The following is a 21582-nucleotide window of genomic DNA, read 5'->3' on the forward strand; positions in this document are numbered from 1 at the left end:
AGAGCTCCAGTGGAGCTGCTGAGATGTAAACGAAGGAGCAGAATAAATGGCAACTGGGTCGGGTGCATTTCAAAAATCATCATGCTCGGCTCTGGCAAGGGTTGCTGGCAAGGGCTGCACAGAGCGCATGTTAACCAGCCCCATGAGCCCTGGGCCAGACGCCGGAGATCATTCTACAGCGCTGGATGTGTGTGGGGGGTGGGGACGGGGGGAGGCAACTTGGGGAGAGGGGAGGCTTCTTCTCCATCCTCCTTTTCCCAAACACCCTGCCCCCCATCTCCACCCTCCTTTCATTTTTATGGGGTCCTGCACTCAGATTTTAGCTCTCAGACTTTGCACACACTTTTGGTTCGGCTCAAATTTCAAACTTTTTTGCTGAGCCAAGACTCGTTTTAAACTTTGGAACCAGGGCCTCATGCTCGAGTGAAAATCTGGGCTAAGTCACGTCGATTAAATAAAAAAGGCCCAGCGGCTTAACACAGGTCCTTAATTACCAAACTGCAGTTCTGCATGGCTGAGAAATGAAACAGCTTTGAAAACGCACACACAGCTCATAATTTTTTTTTTTCTTTTCTGCAACATATTCACACAGTCGAGCTGCAAAGGCTGAAACAAGACGGGAAAGTATTACTTCATCTCTTAAGTTCTGCGGGCCCCAGAGCCCACGATGGAGGCTCCAGCATCAGCGGTGAGCAGGTGTGAGCCTGTTATTGTTAACTGGGACTCCGCGACCATGGCTCACGTCTGACTGAAGGCCGGCTCCCTGTTTAACAGGCACTGATGAAATAAGCTCTGACAGGCGGCTGCCGGCTGGCTGGGAAGGAGACCACCCCCCCACTGCAGACTCTCAGATGACTGTACTCCGTCTAATGGAGCCCCACAGCTGCACATGGGAAATGATGCTTTGCAACCCACACCCCTCACCCCCCAATTACCAGGCCAGGCATATTTGCAAATTGGTGCTGTTGTTCCTGGTAATCTCCTTCTAAGCATTAGCATACTCTGCATATTTGATGCTATTCTCCAAATTTCCTTTTTCACTCGGCACAGATGGTCCTTGAGCTACTCGGTCTCCAGGACAGTGAGACAGGGAATGCCTGGGATGCTCTTCTTTAGAGGACTGAGGGCATTTCTTCTGGTTCCTTATGGCTTAAATTTCTACAGAAATAAGGAACAACCCTTGCTTTTCACATCTGCGGGGAAAGGTGAATTTCTTCTGCATCATTTATTGGTGAATTTGGCTAATTCTACATTATCATATGAGGCACTAGAATCTAAGACACACACCCCAGTCACTTATTGATACATAAAACTAAACAAAACAAAATAAAAACACTTGCCCCAAGTTTGGATTCAGGGGCAGAATAAGATACCTTGTGCCAGGAGAGTCACCTCACTTTCTATCCCATGGGCAAGAGTTATGAAGCCTTTTTCATCAGGCTTTTCCTCCTCAAAATGGAGAGAGAAGCTGCTCTTGACATTGAATGAGTCTCAAGGTTCAGCCCAGGAGACAAGGGCAGGAGTGAGCAATGCACTTGAACAGAGGAAAGGTTCCAGGTAGAAGCAGGATGATTCCCAGATCATGTTCTCAGGTTCACTGGGGCTAATGAAAGCCAAGAACTTCCTAAACACTCCACCATCCCCTTGGTTTTCGAGACGAGAAGATCAAATATTAAGTATCTCCTTTTTCTTTTCTTTTCTTTCTTTTTTCTTTCTTTCTTTTCTTTTCTTTCTTTCTTTTTTTTTTTTTTTGAGACAGAGACTCCCTCTATCACTCTGGGTAGAGTGCCATGGCGTCATAGCTCACAGCAACCTCAAACTCCTGGGCTCAAGCTATCCTCTTGTCTCAGCCTCCTGAATAACTGGAACTACAGGCCTGCACCACCATGCCTGCCTCATTTTTCTATTTTTAGCAGAGATAGGGTCTTGTTCTTCCTGAGGCTGGTCTTGAACTCCTGAGCTCAAGCATTCTACCGACTTTAGACTCCCAGACTGCTAGGACTATAGGCATGAGCCACTGTACCAGCCTCAAATTTAAGTCCCTTGCTTTCAATGAGAACAGAACCCTGGATCTGAGCATACAATGATGAACCCAGGAGAGTCATGTTCAGCTCACTGGGGATCCAATCGCTTTTTCCTCTGCTGGACACAGCACCATACTAAGAGAAAGGAAAACTCTGACATTCTTTTTCTTTGAATTTTGGTCGGAGAAGTGGCAGGGAAGGATGGCTGGCTGAGAAAGTAGCTGCTGGATCCAGATAATAAAGAGCCAATGCAGTTCAAGAAACAACACCATGGGACCCTACCCAGGGCGTCAGTGTGTTCTCCAATCAGTGCCTGCTGTCTGGGCCACAATGTCCAGCCTCTGTGCCCTTCATCTCTGTACAATCAACTGGATCTTCCTAGGGGCCACTGCTGTAGATTTTTCACAGGAAGGCAGCAAGTAATTATAGCCTGTTGAACATATGAGTTAAGGGTTCCCAGTCTCTATTTCATGGTGGTATCAAAAATATCTTAAAAGAAAAATCTCAAAACAAAATTCACTATAATTTCTTTAGCCAATAATCATACCATTTCTGAAAATTTTGCTGGTGGCCAAGCATGGTGGCTCACGCCTGTAATCTTAGCACTTTGGGAGGCCAAGTCAAGAGGATCCCTTGAGTTCAGGAGCTCAAGGATGTTGTGGGCTATGATTGTGCCATTGCAATCCAGCCTGGGCCATAAAGTGAGACCTTGTCTCAATTTTTTTTTCCCCTGGCAATAGCCCACTGAGGCCATTCCAGGTTAGTTCACTCTTTATTTTTCTAACTGGAGAAAAAAAAGAATGTCTTGGAACAGCTGATGGCAGAAGAGAGTTCAGGGTGCCCTTTCTCACACCTCACAAAAAGCCTGCCTTTATGGAAGAGATGAACCCACCAGGTATTCAAGAAATACCCAAGGAAGATGAGAAAGGAAGCCACAAGGAAGAACTGGAGTCCATGGTGGAGACCACAGTGGTTCAAATGAATGTAGATGGCTCAATTAGCTCTTGCAAAGCTGCACTTAGGGAGCAATGAGATAGGGTAGCAACAGCCCTGATCTAGCATCAGAGGTTAAAAAGCTGTGTCACCTTGGGCTAGTCACTTTCCTTCTCTGAATTCTACTTATCTCAGCTGGTGGGATCTTAGTATAGGCTTTGGAGATGGACAAACCAGGGTTCGAATCCATTTCAGTCATAGCTGAAATGGGCAACTTACATAATCACTAAATCAAGTTACTGTGGGCAACTTACTTGAGCCTCAGATTCCCTGTCTAGAAACTCTACCCATCCCCCAGAGTTACCGTTAGGATTACGGGTAATGTAGTCAATACACCTGGTCAAGAGACTGGTTAGTTATATAGTGAATGTTCGATGCTATTATTCTTATTTTTTAAGACAACACCTAGGTCTAACACTGCTTCTGGCCCTAGCATTTGAAAACCAGTATCTTAATTGTGCATCTGCCTCCCTAGATTACCAGCTCCATAATGGACCGTATGTTCACCCCTATATACTGAGATCATGGCAAAATACCTAGCATATAGTAGGCATTCAGTAAAAACCCAACTAGCCAATGACTCTGTTGCACCGAAAGGCGCTTGTTTTCTTAATCCCAACTGGATCATATGGGCTCATTCCTGAAAACACAGAATACATCCTATATTCACCTATATTTCTCACTGTACCATGTCCTCGGCCAGACAGAGAGTGCAATCGCTGGGCTCTAAGTGAGAAAAGGACTCTTAGGGACCAAGCCTCCTAAAGCCCAGTGAGCTGAAATGATTTGCTCAAGCCAGAATTCCGCCCAAGCCAGGACCAGTCGGGGTGCTGTGAAGGGAGGAGGGGTTGGTACCTACCTTCACAGCATAGGTGCTGCCGGGATCCTCCGAGCAGGTGGCACAGTAATAAATGGCATCTCCTGAGTCACAGCAGGGCTTGTTACAAGTCAACTTGAAGAGTGACCAGTTATTCTCATTGAAGTGGAGCTCCTTCTTCTGGCCCCCCATGAAGAGGTCCTCGCACTTGGCTACAAGGCGAGCCAGGGACTGGGTGTAGAGGCCCCCCAGCTTGGTGTAGGTGCCCTCCTTGCTACTGATGCTGCTCAGGAGGCTGTGGAGCTGAAGCTGGGTGCTACAGGTGGAGGCCTGGCTGGACACGCTCAGCTGGGAGGACGAGGCAGAGGGGGCCCCTTTGCATTGGGGGCCAGGGCTCCCACGGCCACTTTTGTTGCCCGCCAGCCCTGGCGCTGGGACCCAGTGGCCATTGCCTTTGAAAGCTTTCTCCAGAGGCTCAGAAGAGAAGACATGATGGTGGCGGCTCCCAGAGTTCAAGGAATAGCTAAAGTGAGACTCATCGTGGACGTTGGTTTCTGAGTGGCTTAGGCTCAGCTTGGGGCTTGCTGGCCGGGGCTTGGAGGAGCCTTGGGTCCAGAAGAAGCCATCCGGAGAAGAAGCTGCCCGGCTCACTATCTTCTTCTGGGGGAGCGGTGGGGGCTGCAGGGGCCCACTGGGGGACACGTCCTCAGTGGAGCCTGAAGGGAACGGAACAGGAGCAAAGAGTTTCTTCCCACTGATGGTAGGTGAGTGAGCCGGCTCGTAGGATGGACCTGAAGGAGAAACAGAAAAGATCAGAGCAAGGCCAAGGCCACTTGGTTCCAGGATTTTAGGCTTTCTTTCTTTCTTTTTTCCTTTTTCCCCCCTTTCTCTTCCCTTTCCTCCTCCTCCTCTCTCTCTCTCTTTCCTTCTTTTCTTTCTTTCTTTCTTTCTTTCTTTCTTTCTTTCTTTCTTTCTTTCTTTCTTTCTTTCTTTCTTTCCTCTCTCTCTCTCTTTTATCTCTCTCTCTCTTTCTCTCTTCCTTCCTTCCTTCTTTCTCTCCCTTCCCTTCCCTCTCCTTTCCCTTCCCTTCCTTCCTCTTTCTTTCTCTCTTTTCTTTCTTTCTCTTCTTTCTCTCTCTCTCTTTCATCAAAGCAATTAATTTTATTTCATTTTTCTATTTCTTGCATAGACTAAATGTGCACAAAAGTGGACAAAAATCAAAATGAAAAATGGTATGCACTGACAAGTCTTCCTTCTGCTCTGTCCCTAACTACTCAACCTCTCTCATCAGAAAAAAAACTACTGCCAGCAGTTTCTCGTGCATTCTTCCAACAAACAAAACAGATGTGCTTGCACATTGCGTGCACACACACATACACACACACATTTAAGGAAAGAGAGCCAACGGTGTCTTTCAGGATTGGAAGATTTTCTTTCACACCTTGGAGACAGTTCACACTCAATACACAGTTCTATCTGATTCTTTTAAACAGCCACACCTTAATATATTGTCATACATATTATCACAATTTATTGAACCAGTCCCCCCTGGGTGGACGCTTACATTTTTTCAAATATTTTACTAACAGTGCTGCAACAGCAATAACAAACTTGAGCGTGTGTGGTTTGACTGGATTTAAAAAAATAATCAGGTTTGTAGAGGGTATAATTAATAGTTTATCTATAGTAAAATTTTTTGCTTTTTAATGTGAAGTTCTTTGAATTTTCACAAACATTTTGCTGGCTTAGGGGGCAGGGCAGGTCCACAGGGATTTTAAGAAAGCAAGAGAATGTGATTTTGTCAAGGAGGAAACAGGTTTTAAAGGAAAGCGGGTGGCTGCAAGATCCCACAGTTCCCAGAATGGTGCCCTGGGATACTGGGGGAAGGTTCAATTAGGAGCATAGGTGTCCACATAGCATGGGGTCATCCAGCAAACCTGTCTAGACAGCACACAAGAGGGTGAGAGGGAGGTCCAGCACCTGCAAGGTGAAGGTAGGACCTCATTCTTCTTATTTTTTCTTGGAGACAGAGTTTCACTATGTTGCCCTCAGTAGAATGCCGTGGTGTCACAGCTCACAGTAACCTCCAATGCTCAGGCTTAAGCATTCTCTTGCCTCAGCCTCCCAAGTAGCTAGGACTACCGGTGCCTGCCACATTGCCTGGCTATTTTTTTGCAGTTGTCATGGTTGTTTAGCTGGCTTGGGCTGGGTTTGAACCTGCCACCCCTGGTGTATGTGGCCAGTGCCTTAACCACTGAGCTACGGGGGCTGAGCCGTGGATCTCCTTCTTCTTATCAGTGTATGAAATGGCAGCTTCACAATGAAACAAGAGTTTAAGTAAAAATATATACAAAAAAGAGGTAAGTACAACGGAGAGAGAAAAGGCAGACTGAAGCAATACTCATTTCCTTCATTCTAAGAACTGACACTCAGATGTAGCTTCTACAAGGTGTCCCAGAAGTTGCCAAACGCACATGCACACTTAGGGAAAATGGGGGACTGTAGCTAAATAGTTTTACTTACAAAATATTCATTCCAAGATTTTACAAACATTTCCCTATGTGTTGATATATTAATTTTAAAAATATTAAAAATATCACACAATATAAAATATGAGCTTGTTAATCTTTTCCTAGGTATGGTGACCTTTGGGACACCCTGTATTTTAATCACAGCTTCTAGGAGAATGAAAAACATTAACCAGAGTCATACGTTGTAAAATACAGCCTATCAACCTGTAGGTGAAAACCGGAGATAAATAATAGGTCTCAGAGTCAAGGAAATGGGTTCAGAGGATGTGCCCTTCTCATCGAGTTCCCTGAGTCACATCAGCTGAGTCACATCAGCTTAGTCACGTCCCCATTAGGGCACAGCTGCACTGGGCAGTCGGGCCAGAATGAAAAAGGCATAAGAAATGCAGGCCTGGCCAGGCGTTGTGGCTCACACCTGTAATCCCAGCACTCTGGGAGACCACGGGGGGGGGTGGGGATCCCTTGAACTTAGGAATTCAAGACCAGCCTGAGCAAGGGTGAGACCCTGTCTTTAGAAAACTAGCCGGGCGTTGTGGTGGGTGCCTGTAGCCCCAGCTACTGGGGAGGCTGGGGCAAGAGAATCATTGAGCCCAAGAGTTTGAGTTGTGATGCCAGGACACTCCACTGAGGGAGACAAAGTGAGACTCTGTCTTAAAAAAAAAAAAAATCAAAACTGAAATGGTGTAAAAGTAAAACAAAAAAAGAAAAAGAAACACGGAGGCCTGAGGCAAGGGGAGGAAGTGCCCTAAGGAAGCAAATGTATTTAGAGTCTTGTGTCAAGTCACACAGATGCACTTGACCTTTCTGGGGCTGCTCCTGAATAGGTTTTTTTTTTTTTTTAGAGAGAGTCTCACTGTGTCACCCTGGGTAGAGTGCCATTTCATCACAGCTCACAGAAACCTCAAACTCTTGGGCTCAAGCGATCATCTTGACTCAGCTTCCCAAGTACTTAGAACTACAGGCGCCTGCCACAACACCGGCTATTTTTTTTTTGTTGTTGTTGCAATTGTCATTTTTGTTTTTTAGCAGGTCTGCACCAGGTTCGAACCCGCAGGCCTTGGTGAATGTGGCTGGTGCCCTAACCACTGAGCTGTGGGTGCTGAGCCTCCTGAATAGTTAATAACCTTCTTGACTCACACTAAGCCCTTCTCTGCTTTCTTCAACACAAACCCCAGCACCAAGCCCCTCAGATCAAGACTGGGTCTCCTTACTTCCCCTACTCCACGGGAGTGAGGTGGACAGCCATGTTCTCCAGGCCCCCCTGGCTCTGGGCTGGGCGGGCACTCATGATATCCATGCCTCAGCCTCACTGACTGGGGCAGAATCAGTGGATGACGGCAGGGCCTCCGGTCCAGCACGACCCCAAATGCAAAGCTCTGGGGAAGGAAAAGTCTGAGCACAGTCTGTTCAACGCAGTAGCTGGGGACCACCGGCCTTGAGCAAAGAGAGGCCCTGCGCAGCTGAGCAAGGCTAGGGGGCCCCACACCAACACCGTCCTGCCCGGCACCCTGTCTCGCCAGGCTGAGGAGGGAGCATGTGCTTCTCACGCTCCCCTCGCCCTCTTTCCTGCCTGCAGTAGGCAAGCCCTCCCTCTTTCCAGGGCTCTATCAAGATCCTGGTTATCCTTCCCACTTTGCCCTGCTAAGCTAATGACAGGCGGGGCTCCTGCTGGGGAGGCCGAATGAGTGATTTATACCCTTTCCAGGAGGGCTCAGGTTAATAATAAATCAAGCAGCAGGGCGCAGTCGAGGCCAGCCAGCTTTGCACGCCCATGAAATTTCCCCTCCTTCCTCAGACTGGAGGCTGCACAAGAAACAGGCAGCGGGACAGGGGGAGCTCCTCCCGCAGATGAAACCCAGCGTGGGTCTGCTGTCCCACACGCCGGCCGCGGGAAAGCCACAGAAGGAGGCTAAGGCCAGGTTGACGTCCTCTTCCTACCTCTCCTCCTTCTAGTAGAAGGGGCTGAGAGAGGAGGAGGAGGAAAGGGCGGGGGATCACTCACCAGCTCCCAGGCTAAAATAAGGGATGGTGACACCACCTACCTGTGAGGCTCTCAAAGGACACAAAGTCCCAACCACCCAACCCCCAGCCTGACAAGCGGGGCTGGCCACGGTGAGCACAGCAGCATTTCCTGACCTTTCCACCGGCACCACCCAGGTGTCTGACCCTCAATTTCTATCAACAAGGCAGTCTGCAGCCAAGCGTGGGGGCTGCAGGTGGGGTGTGACCAGATGCCTCAGTGACAGAGACAGCTAGTCTAGTCCCTTATGAAAGCCTTAAGCTATTTCCCATTGTTATGGGTTTCATTTTCCTTGTCTCTAGGTGGGCTTTTTGACAGCTTACATTATGGGCCTTTCTGCCTCTACCCTGAGTCAAGGTGAGCAGCGGAATGAACCTTCACCAGCTGTTGACCTTACCCCAGCTGAGTTTCCTCCTTTAAAAAATGACCAGATTGCATCACTGGGAAGGCCCCTCCCAGCGCTAACAGTCTATAATTTCAGCCACCCTCTCCATTTTCAACCTCTCCAAACATGCATTTTGTCTCCAAGCTGCCCCTGAAAGCAAACGCCCCTGGACAGATGGTTATCTCACCTCAGGAGCTCCTCTCTCTAGCTGCAGTTCAAACAGCTGGCAGCTGAGGAACTTTCCAATCTATAAAGACAGCAGGAATCTTTCCCAAAAAAGAATCAGTAAGGTTTCTTATTCTGTAGATTACCCAGAGATTGTCATGGTAGGGGCCAGCACAGCATAACGCGTGTGTCAGGGCAGCCGGGAGGAAATGATTTTCCTCCTTGCTGTGCTCTCCCCAAAGCCGTGTTCCCTTGCTTTCTTGTGGGAACTGTTAGTCAGTGGCTTTTATCAGATCTATAGGCCACAGGGGCTGGGGTAAGTCTGGCAAGGGACATCAGTAATCTGGAGGGAGGTGTGGCTCCAAGGATTGGCACCTGGGCTAATTCCTTTCTTTTTTTTTCAGAGACAGGGTCTTGCTCTGTTGCCCGGGCTGCAGTGCATTGGTGTAATCATAGCTCACTGCAGCCTCAAACTCCTGGGCTCAAGGGATCCTCCTGCCTCAGCATCCCGAGCAGCTGGGATTACCCCCCGAGCGTGTCATCACATCTGGCTGTTTTTATATTTTGTACTGATAGAGGCTCACTTTGTTGCTCAAGTTGGTCTCCAACTTCTGCCCTCAAGCAATCCTTCCGCCTCAGCCTCCCAAAGTGCTGGAATGATAGGCATGAAAGCGGCCAGCCCGGTTAATTTTATTTCTTAGCTACTGTGAGTTCACTATTCATCAGAGAATAGCCCTGCACAAACAAACGCTCCTTAGCCGCAAACTCGCCCCCAAAGGCCTGCAGTTTCACAGACCTTACCAGGTGAAGGAAGGTTCACCAGCAATGTGGACTTCACATGCATAACTGTGCTTACTAAGTACACATATTATGATTTTCGTATTTGGGGGGGAAAATGCCTGGTTCTGTGACCCACCTTCCAACCTGATGCATCCTTCTGAATTTGGGGCTCCTTGAAACTCTTCAGGTATGAGAAGACAGCTGGTGAAAGTGTGGGATTCACTCTGAGAGCCTCCATGCCCCTCTGTTACCGTTCTTCGGGCTACTCTGAAGTAGATGCTAACCTGTGGCCTTTCTAGATATAACAGTGATTTCTCCACCATGTGACCTGCAGTCGCTGTCTTTTATGGGATCAGAAGCCACCCTCTGAAGACCCACTCTGGCTCTGGCTCTGTCTTGACTCTTAACTTGGGGAAACCACCGCTTCATAACCACAGCCTCAGGCAACATAGCAACTAGATTTAATGTTGGTAGCAGCCGCCACACTCTGGATTTAGCAGAGCCAGAAAGAAGAGGGAACAAAAATGCTTTGCTGTCTAAAATAGTTCAAAATTCATGGGCAAACCACGGGTTCAGAAAAATCTGCTTAAGAAGTCCTGAACAACATTGGTCCACAGCCCATATTGTCAGGACTTCGCTCCAAGGGGCCAGGAGACTAACTCAAAACACATCTTTGTTTCACGCTGGTGTTTCTAAAGTCTGGCTTACAGCTGAGGGTGTAAAGGGGGTGAGAGCTGGAAACACTTTTCCTGAGCCCTTGACTTACGTCTCAGTTACATCACTGGTAGGTTTTTAATGATTTTGCATGCTGATTGGGACAGAGGGCTCCAAAGCCCCGTTCCTAAAGTTTCCTTTTAATTTTTAATTCTGCATACAAAGGAAGCTTCTGACTATCCGGTCAAACACCCTAGATCCCTTTAGTAAATGTGCTTCAGATGAAAAAAAAAAACATCACGTTTCTAGAGGGCAGCTCCAGTCACATATGGCAAGTTGGGTGGAATCTTAAAAAGACCTCGGGGAAAATATACTAGTTTGGCGTCATCATATTTAGAAAGCAGAGAAGAGAAATCAGGATTTTAAGGGCTGGGAGGAAGAGCTTAATTCCTCCGCAGAAATGCAGGCTGAAAGTTCAAACATGGTACTGTGAGGTTTCCCTTATTACAGGGTCTTCTCTTCTTGCTGGGTTTTAATAGGTACTTTTCATTGTTCTCCGCAGCCAGAATGAGTGCTGAGTCTACAGAGGAAGTGGTCAGTCCTGTTCTAGTGCTCTCTGCGCACAGCTCTGCTGCCTGTCTGACAGCAGCAGGGTCAGAGTAAATACAGAGACAAAGGGCCATGTCCCAAAGAAGTGGCTCCAAGCTCTTAGCTTTTGCGCTTTACTGTTCTTCAACTTTAACTAAGGTAAAGTGAATGGAATTTTTTTTGGTTGGAAAAACTCTGTGTATTCTATGGATTGATTTTTTTATTTTTTTGAGACAGAGTCTCACTGTGTCACCCCCAGTAGAGTGCCATGGCGTCACAGCTCACAGAAACCTCAAACTCTTGGGCTTAAGCGATTCTCTTGCCTCAGCCTCCCAAGTAGCTGGGACTACAGTTGCCTGCCACAAATGCCCGGCTATTTTTTGGTTGCAATTGTCATTGTTATTTAGCTGGCCCAGGCCAGGTTCGAACCCGCCACCCTTGGTGCATGTGGCTGGCGCCGTAAACACTGTGCTATGGGCGCTGAGCCTGGATTAAATTTTTTAATAAAGATAATGGATTGTATACCTGGAGGTGGCTATGTAGATTTAGCCATTCATTTAGTCAGTATTTCTTGCGTGTCTACTAAGTGCAAGCAAGGCATAGGGGACAAAGCAGCCGGAGACAACCTTGCCCGTTCCCTGTGGTCTCAGTGGATCCCCTCATGTTAGAGGTGAGAATACTGAAGCCACCTGCATGGGCACTTTGGCAGTGTCACCAGCCCCTTAAAGGGTGAATCAGAGGAATGCTCTGGTTTTACAGGAAACTTTTTTCTCCAAAGGAAAATTGTGCAGTCTCTTGTTTTGTTCTACAATCAGAACAGACTCCACATTAAATGTGGAATAATTAAAAAAAATAATAAAAGCAAAGCATTCCTTCAAAAGAGGCCTGCCTTGGCTGTTTCTAGAAGAAAAATGTGAAATCGGAAGTACATTATTAGCATTTTACAACTGGATGAAAAATGTAGCCCTCGCAAGAAGTGTCTCCAGGCCACTTCACCACCCCAGGAAATGATAATCAAGACAAGAGTGTGATTAACATGCAGAAGAGAAGTCCTGTCTCCGTCTGGAAAAAAGGCCCCAAACACCTTCCAGGCCACGCTTAGAGCCCAAGTGTGGTTCTGGAGCTGGGATCTTTCAATCTCCTGTTACAACATAATCGGGAAGGGTTTTCTTCCAAGTTAGCAAAATTAAAAGTCAGTTTAAAGGACGTTCCACGTGCCATCGGTGGACGCACTTGCCGGCCACCTGAGACGCTGGCCGCTTCATTCCTTTATCTTCTCACTGCCTATCTGCCCCGACCAGAAGGCCAGCCCCCGGAGAAAAGGGGCTGGCAGTTTGTTTTCTAGATGCTGTCTCTCTAGCATGTCAAATTGCACCCAGCACGGAGTCTGCATTCAACAAACATCTGGCAAATGAATGACAGAAAGAACATGTATATGGCGGCTGTCCAGAAAGTATCCAGCCACATCTGTCTCTGTTTCCCATTTCACATGGCTGGATACCTTCTGGACAGACCTTGTGTGTGTGTGTGTGTGTGTATGCACACACCCACGTGGATATACACAGTAGGACCTTCATAGCTGACTGCCTCCCTACACCAATCACCTCTTTCAGTTGACCTAATTTACACAGGTGGGACAGGCACCACATGTACGTGTCCGTACAACAGGCCTAGTTCCTCCTGTTGACCACCTCTGTGTGTTGGCCAGCTTGTTCCAGTCCCTTCGATGGTCCCCTTAGAGAAGCTCTGCTGTATATATACATGACCCTGTCTGCCATTAGCCTGGTTATGGATATAACCAGGAACCTGTCTGCTGTTGAGTAGAATAACATGACTGTTGTCAAAATATTTAATTACCTTTCTGTATCTCTGGGTTGCTAGCTATAAAAATGAGAATAACTCTACCGCCGTGGTGTGTACATTCCTGTGAGTCTCCACCTGTTAGATGCACACCGTATTGGCAGACTCCTTATTTATTGCTGGTGCCAATGGTTTCAGTTCAACAGAGAACTCTCTAATCCCCTCTAATCCCCTGCATGCAAAAATGTTTGTTGAACTGCTGAACTGAAGTTGAGTGTTCTCCTAAATCCACGAGACAAATGATCTCAATGCAGCATTAGCTTTGTATTATTTAGAAGTAACCACTTAAAGGACATGCGGGCTACGATGACCACTTCTGGAGATCATTTCCCTTTAATATCCACCCAGCCATTCCCTACAGACAAACTTCCCCTTGGCAACCTTCATGAATCTGTCCTGACACATGCTGTCTGTCCTTCCCAAACTAAGCATAAACCAAACAACTGCTTAGACAAATTTTTCCTTCCACTGAGTTGACTCACTGTTCAGCTGAATTGCCTGCAAGGACAACTGGGGGAACAAATGTTCTGGGAGAAATGTGAAATGTAATACAAGCACAAAGAGATGAAATTAATATTGATACCAAGATGACATTTTAGCACCATAAAATTTAGAATAAACTCCTGTTGGAAAATAGGCAACACAGCTATAAATTTCAATTATGTTTTTCTTATGAAATTTAAAACTTGATTTTTTGCCCTGAAACCTACATTGTAGATCCCGCACTTTAACCATTAACTGTGATACGTTACCAAGAAGTTTATATAAACTTCATTATGCTATGACCTGGAATGACTTTTTCTCAACTCACTCAAGCCAGTCTATCTTGTGGCTGCAAAAAATCAAGAAAATGCATAGTTTTCATGAGTGGATTTTTACTGATAAAATAAATGTACCTTTTGACTTAGTGTATGAATTCAGAGAGGTGGACATTGCATTCAAGTTTCAAAGAACTTCAGCTTGAACTGATTCTATTTCTTGTCTCATCTACTGTCTCAATTTCATTACTAAAGCCCACCTAGTAACTCACGTTGTAAATGAGTAAAATATTTCAGCTACAGGATCAAAGAGAGTAAGGGACCTAAAGATGATTGTTCAATAACAGATGGGAAGTAAGATGCCCTGGTAAGTGGTGAGAAGTTGGAGGACTTCTCACATTCTATGACCAGTAGCTCTGTGTATTGTCCAGATTAATTCTGGAGATGTTAAAAGAGAGAGAAAGGGAGCGGGAGACAGAAAGAATTCATGTGAAATATGTGAATAGGCCACTTTGGGTGTCTTGCCAGTTTCAAAACCTGATTCTGGGTCCAGAGCCACACAGAGAAGCAACAGATAAAAGTGGTTGTGTCTATGGGTCCAGAGTCCAGTGACAAGGTACAGATCTCCTTGTTGATCGAGGAATCCAAATTTTGAAGTGCCTTTCCAATGAATAACTGACTTGTGACAAAAGAATACCATGAAAATATGTTCTTTTCAATTCATGCTACTCAGAAATTAACATGAGAACCTGTCAGAATTGGGTGCCTCGGCTGTACTCACAAACCTCCCATGGGTGGGGACTCCCCGTCTCTCACCTCTGCAGATTGCCCTGGAGAGTCTCAAACAGTCCAGCCCTCCACCCCTCACTTGTGTCCCCCTGGAGCACGTCAGGCTGGTCTCGACCTTTCCCTGGTGTGCACTGCCACCCTCATTCTGCTTATTATTTCCTTAACCTGGACAGCCCTGTCCTTCTCACCCCAACTTCCCCAGTTCTAACCACTCTTCAGAAATGGGCTAACATCCCACATTCTTAAAAAGCCTTCCCTTGAGCCCCTCCATCAGCCCTCATAGATTCTCTCTCCATGGGAAGCCTTTAGAAATGCTTTTAAGCATTCAGGTTCTGCACAGCCCAATTTCCTACCAACGTCCTAGCTAGTCCTTAAGTGCCTGGAGACCAGAAGTCATAATCCACTGGTTCTGAGAGGCAAAGTGTACAAGCAATGAAGTCCAGTTCCCATCATACCCGCTGGCTGGTGACTGATGGAGAGGTCCATTCTCAGAACTGGTCACAATCCCCAAGACTCTGGATGAGAGCTGACCAGCCCATGGGCTAATGGTTGAGACCTCCTCTATGGAATAATTTGCCTCACTGAATTTTTTGCACAACAGGAGGGGAAAAGGAAGGAGATAGCAGCCTAGAAAAATCTTCAGAAAAAGAAAGTCCTTTTGTGTTACATTCCTCCCAAATCAAGGCTAAGATATTTCCTGTTTTTATGCACAAGCTATCAGAGGTTTCCCATCAGAACGCACCAGAGACTGACTTACAACCCATATTTTTTTTCTTAGCCACTACCTATCTTTTAGATAGACAAATGTTGCTAACAGTAAATTTACAATGGAACCTTCTCCTACAAAATTGCCTACTGAGAAGAAACATGTGCACAGGAATGAGAAAGGAGATCATGGTGGCACACGTCTAAACCTAACACGCTAATGCACGTCTAAGAGAATCACAAGCAAGGACACACACACACACACACACACATACACCAGGAGTGTTGAAAGGGGGAGCGGTTTTAAATACCACCCATCCAGGCCACAGCCACAGAAAAACAAAAGTCCCTTTACAAGGACATGCCCAATTAGGATGTACCCACATATTACGACTTGGAGCTGGAGCCAGAAAGTGGGATGGATGGTGACCTAATGCAGCCTCCATGCTTTGATTCAACATTTCTGTAAACACTCGCTGTGTCCAAGTTATTGCATGTGTGTGTATGTGTGTATGTGTGTGTGTATGAGAGAGAAAGAGAGGCAGAGAGAGAGAAACAGAAAGAGAGAGAAACACGGAGGTGGCTTGTGGGTAGCAGGCATCCAATCCCCTTACAACTAATCCTGTAAAAAAGGACAGAGGCTTGGGGCGGCACCTGTGGCTCAAGGAGTAGGGTGCTGGCCCCATATACCGGAGGTGTTGGGTAAAAAACCTGACCCCAGGAAAAAAAAAAAAAAAGGATGGAGGCTTTATGTCTTTTATGTTTATCTGGATGGAACTGAAACATTCTTTTTAACAACTAGCCCAAGAATGGGGGAAAAAAGTATCTGATGTACTCAATACTATTATGAAACCAATATGTAATCACCTACACATTTATACAAATGATAAAACACAACTATAGTCCAGAAAAAAGGGAGAGGAGGGAGGGGAGAGAGGAGAGAGGGAGGAGGGAGGAGGGAGGGCACTTGGAGGGACCTCACCTGCTGTGCACAATGCAATGGTACATTTCAAAATTACTAAGAGTTGAGTATCAATGTCTTACCACAACAAATAAGGAAGCGAGGTGATAGTGTGTTCGTCAGTTTATGTAAGCATCCCCCACTGTATATCACATGGACACTTGTACCCCATAAATGTACACAGTTGTGATTTAATAAAAAATAAATAAGTAGGGTAAAAACCTGGAGAAGAGACCTATAGGCAGATGGTGACCCAAGGAATCAGAAGCCTGTCAACATCTTTCACCCTCATCTTCCCACCTTGCTCCCACATGCTCATGTGTTCATAATTAGAAAAGTCAAGAAGGAACAGGAAGCTTGTCATACACCATTGAACCTCTGTAAGTTGACCACCCAAGGGACTGTAACAAACTGGTCAACATACGGAGGTGGTCAATGTAAAGAAGTTTCATTGAGTGCATGTGGTGCGTGTCCAGTCTATGAAAATTAGGCCAACGTAAGGTGTTAATGTAGGGAGGTGGTCAACTATGGGGGGGTCTACTGCTTTCAGTAGGGAATGAACTTCCACTGATCCTTGGGAACGTCTACTTCACAGAGGAAACAGGACCAAGACAGTCTTTCCATGCCCTGGGCAAGCAAGCGGGACTGGCCACGCAGGGCCAGGAGGATCTCAGCCTCCCTGTCAAAGTCAAGTCTGTTACCTCCATCACTGCAGGTCCTGGAGTCTGAGGCCAGGCTGTCCGTGGAGCCGGTGGTGAAGCTGACGTGGGCGCCCCTGAAGGACGGGCTGAGGCTCTCTGCCGAGCCCTGGCTCACTTTCTCCAAATCAGAGCTGCTCTTGTTCATTTTTAAAAGGTGCCTGGAAAAGGAAGAAACAATGGAAGCAATTCATTTGGTTTCCATTCAGAAACCAGGCTGACGGATCGTGAACTTCCTAGGCTCTTGAAACCTGGCCAATGTCAGCAAGTTTAAAATAAAATATTTGGAGAGAAGCGAATACAGGCTCTTCTGAACCATTGGGCACCTGAATCGCAGGGGACACCCCAAGTGTGGTTAGGAGACGTGAGCCTATGAAATGTAGGTGAGCACCAAAAACCTGATTTGGAAGGAATTGCCTTTATATTCCAACCCCCATCTGCCTAAAACATTTATGTCATCTATTATACCCCGTGTGACATTTCTACCAAGAAAAATCGAAACATTAGCACAGGAGCCAATGTATACAGAGACTGCGTAGTTTTGCAAGATCCTGGGACATCCAGCCCTCTATGGAGTAATTTGCCTCGTTGAATTTTTTGCACAATGGGAGGGGAAAGGCAGGAGATAGGGGCCTAGAAAAATCTGCAAAAAAAGAAAATCCTTCTGTGTTACATTCCTCCCAAATCAAGGCTAAGATATTTCCTAGTGAATTGCAAAGTAGGCCTCAAAATGTGGGATTTCTTTTTTTTTCTTTTTATTTTTTTGGCCTGGTTTCTAAGGGTCTAGGTTGTTCCTTGGAATTAAGGAAACTTTATTTACATTGTAAGCAGACTTCCAGCGAAATGCTTAGATTGAATCAAGTTGACCTAACCCTTGTTCCAGAACCATGGAATCTGCTCTTCTGTTTCCTAGGAAATCTTTCGTTGCATCTCTGAGACAGCACTACCATCGTATCAGCAACAGGAATATCAACTTCAAGAAAGAAAAAAACGCAGCCTGGAGAAAACAGTTCCATGGTTAGGTGGAGTGTTCAACTTACGGAGTTCCCTTCCCTCTTTGCAGAGAACCGCACGAATGTTCACTTCTGACCTGACATTTTCACTGTGAAGCGAGCTAGATCTCAATCAATCCAGCCCTTTCCCCGTTGCTAGTAACTTGCATCTGTCCAAGCTGGTATTTCCTGACATTATTCCTGTCCCCACTACAGCAGACCTATATCCCACCATCTGCTGTAGGAAATACACAGTACGAATTGATTTGGCATCAGAACTGCCTTATTTATTAATGCATATGACCTTACGGTTATACAGTTAAGAATTTATTAATTGTTTTTTCTGTTCAACATTGCCAGGCCCTGTGTTGGTTTTCATCGTCGTCACTCTTGTTTATTAACAGAGAAGTTTAGAAAACTGCTGTCATGAATAGTGCACTTTAGAAAACATGGCCCTCTCCCCACTCCCAATCCTCAGAATTCCACTATAAAAATGTTTTAGAGTTGTCAAATATCAGTGTGACAGTCACAGCGATGTCATCTAATTGTAGTCTTCGTATTTCATTATCACTGTTGGGATCTTGGGAGTATCAAATCCTTAGGGAACGCTATGGGAGCACATGATCTTTATTTAACCCTCTGGCAAAATACAATCAGAACGTTTCATACAATGTTTTTATCCTTGTCAGAAGCATCACTAATGGTCTTCTTAGACGAAGCCAGAGTATGAAGCTACGAATAATGCCAACTCCTCCATCTAGGAGAGAAGCCAGGTCTGTGACAATTCAGCACACACAAAGGTGTACCCCTCACACACACACTCACACAATCATTTAAAGTAACAGCCAGGCTTGAAAGAAAGAAAAACTCTTAGGTGCCATATGCAAAGAGAAAGTCAATCCCACAGCACTACAAGGAATGCTTCAGTACGAAATGTATGTTTGCTCTAAGTTTTTCTGGACTCTGTCAGGTTAGGCAAATTGGTTTCTACTGCAAGTTTTCTAAGAGGTTTGTATTTCAAAATCATCTGTAGTTTTTCGAAGTCATCCAATGCTTTTTCTGTTATATATGGGAAAAAACACATGCTTTTTCTCCTTTATTATTAATCAATGTGATGAGTTATGTTAATAATTTCACTTGAATTAAAACCATGCTTCCACACTTTGCATCCACTAATTTGACTACAATGCTAGATTCCGTCTGACTGATGTTTAATTCAGAAACGTTCGTATTTTCACGCAAATGGAGGCTAGCCCACCATCGTTCTTTCTCACCCTGTCCTTGCCCAGTTTTGATACAAAGGTTAAGTCAGAATCACAAAATGAATGAACTTTCCTTCTTTTTCTATTATCTTACACAGTTTTTAGAAGAAAAGCATTAGGTGCGCACTGAAAGATTACTAAAACTTGCCTGTGAAACTACTGAGGCCCAGTAGCTGTGTAAGCGAGATCGGTAAAGATCTGGTTCTGATGAATGTAGGACCAATATTTTGAGGACAGAGATCTAAAAAGCAGACCCCCACACGTAGGAACTGGCTGCGTGACGCACTCAGCATTACACTGATGAGAAGGTGGCCGCACCAACTCACGGTGGGTGTGAATGGGAAGGGGGTAAGGAAGGATCGCTTAAATAAAACCTTAAAAAAAAATAGAACTATAAAGAGAAAGATAGATAAACTCACCACTTCAAAATTTAAAATTTCTGTCTGATAAAAGGCACCATAAAGAAAGAGAAAATAAAAACCTTGGAGTGGGCAACTCGTGTCTTTCAACCCACATGATTGGTAAAGTTTGGTATCCAGAATCTAAAACAAATACTTACAAATGTAAGAAAGACAAATGATTGCATTTAAAAAAGGGCAAAGAAAAGGAACAGGGAGCTTACAAAAGAAGAAACGAGAAAGGCCAGTCAACATGTGAAAAGATGATCAAACATACTCATAATCCAATTATAAATGAAACAAGATTTCGTCTCACACCCATCCCATCATATCAGAAGGGCGATACCAGGCATCGTTAAGGAGATTGGAAAGGGGAACTGCAGACCGGCAAACACACCTAAGTACATATACAAATGCACTGATAAAACTTTGACGAATTTCATAAAGTTAAATACGGACATTCCTATAACCCACTCGTTCCATTTTGGGTGAGATATTCTTGAGCAATATCATTCAAATCACTAGTAGTGAATGAATGGCTAAGTCACTTTACTGGGTCACAGTCATTACTGTCCAGTATTTTATTTTATTTATTTATTTTTGGTGGCGGGCACAGTTTATTCCACTTCAAGCAGACACTGACCCACAGGCTCATGGACCTTAAAAATAATTCACCAAATCACACGGTATCTGTCCCCTACACTCCCCCACCAGTAGTTTATTTTAACAAAATAGTACAGACCAGAAAATACGAAAGTCTATACATAGTAAGGATTTGTGAAACTTTATTTTGTAAAACGTTTGTTTCAAATGTGTGTGTGTGTTGGATTGTGGTATTAAATATGTTTCTCATCATGGGTCATGGCTGAAAAGGTTAAAAATCATTGCTGTCAAATAGGGTTTGACAAACTTTTTCTTAAAAGGTCTGATGGTAAATAATTTAGGCTAAGAGGCCAAACAGACTCTGTTACAACTACTCAGTCCTACAGTTGTAGAAGGAAAGCAGCCATAGATGATATATAAATGAACAGGCATATTTTCCAATAAAACTTTATTTACAAAAATGGACGACCAGCCTGTGGGCAATGGGTCATAGACCCCTGCTCAAGAACAAGTGTGTCCAGTACAAATAGAATGCAAGCCATATGTGCAATTTCAAATTTTCTAGTAGCCACATTAAAAAATGTAAAAGAAATAGATAAAATAAATTTTAGTAATATATTTAAACAGAATATACTCTAAATATTACTACGTTGAGGTGTCATCAATATAAAAATTCATGAGATATTTTATACATTTGTTTTATTCTCAGTCTTCAAAATCTGGTATGTGTTTTATATTTACGGCATACTGAAATTCAGACTGAACATGCTTCCAGCTAGCAGCTACTGTACTGTACAGGGCAGACCAGAACTCTCATGCACGGACGAGGGTATTCCCAGGGTTATGAATACCAAAAATAAAATTGTAAATTGTCCAAATGTTCATCAATAAAGGAATGGATAAATTGTGGTACAGTCTTATAATGTAATACTTTCTAACTGGATTTTAATGGACCAATATAAAAAAAATTTTTTTTTTTTGAGACAGAGTCTCACTACTTCACTTTCAGTAGAGTGCTGTGGCATCACAGCTCACAGAAACCTCAAACTCTTTTTGGACTTAAGCAATTTTCTTGCCTTGCCTCCCAAGTAGCTGTAGGCAGGCATCTGCCACAACGCCTGGATATTTTTTGGTTGTAGTTGTTATTGTTTGTTAGGCCCAGGCTGGATTTGAACCCGCCAGCTCTGGTGTATGTGGCTGGCGCCCTAGCTGGCTGAGCTACAGGCGCTGAGCTCCAAAATAAAAATTTTTTGACATGCTGAGTGTTAAAAGTAGTTTACAAAAGACTCAAGTACAGCGTGATGGCACTTAGATACATTTTAAATACATCACTCTCTGTTTTGTGGATCACATAATAAAATGTTAATGATATTCATCAACTTTAAGACAGTGATGGCCCTGGGTAGCAATGGGAAATTGAAATCGGAACTGGATGGGGAGGAATCTCTCACTGCAGCAGTAGTATTTTATTTTTTAAAAATCTAAAACAAATGCCAAATGTTAATAATTGAAAAACCTTCAGCAGACACCTGCATGTCTGTTATCCTTTGCACTTTGTCATACACTTGAAATATTTGATACATTGAAAAATGAACATTT

At 44.8% G+C, this 21582-nt stretch overlaps 1 protein-coding gene across 1 annotated transcript in view; it reads right to left on the reverse strand.

Annotated features, from left to right (window-relative positions):
• Positions 1-21582, reverse strand: part of PRAG1 (PEAK1 related, kinase-activating pseudokinase 1) — a 52736-nt gene that overhangs the window by 5824 nt on the left and 25330 nt on the right. The window contains 2 exon segments of the mRNA XM_023517788.1: positions 3877-4625; positions 16732-16889. Of these exon segments, the coding sequence (XP_023373556.1) occupies positions 3877-4625; positions 16732-16889 (907 nt within the window).

Source organism: Otolemur garnettii, unplaced genomic scaffold, assembly GCF_000181295.1.
Source record: "Otolemur garnettii isolate 467f Iridium unplaced genomic scaffold, OtoGar3 scaffold00121, whole genome shotgun sequence".
Lineage (NCBI taxonomy): Eukaryota > Metazoa > Chordata > Mammalia > Primates > Galagidae > Otolemur > Otolemur garnettii.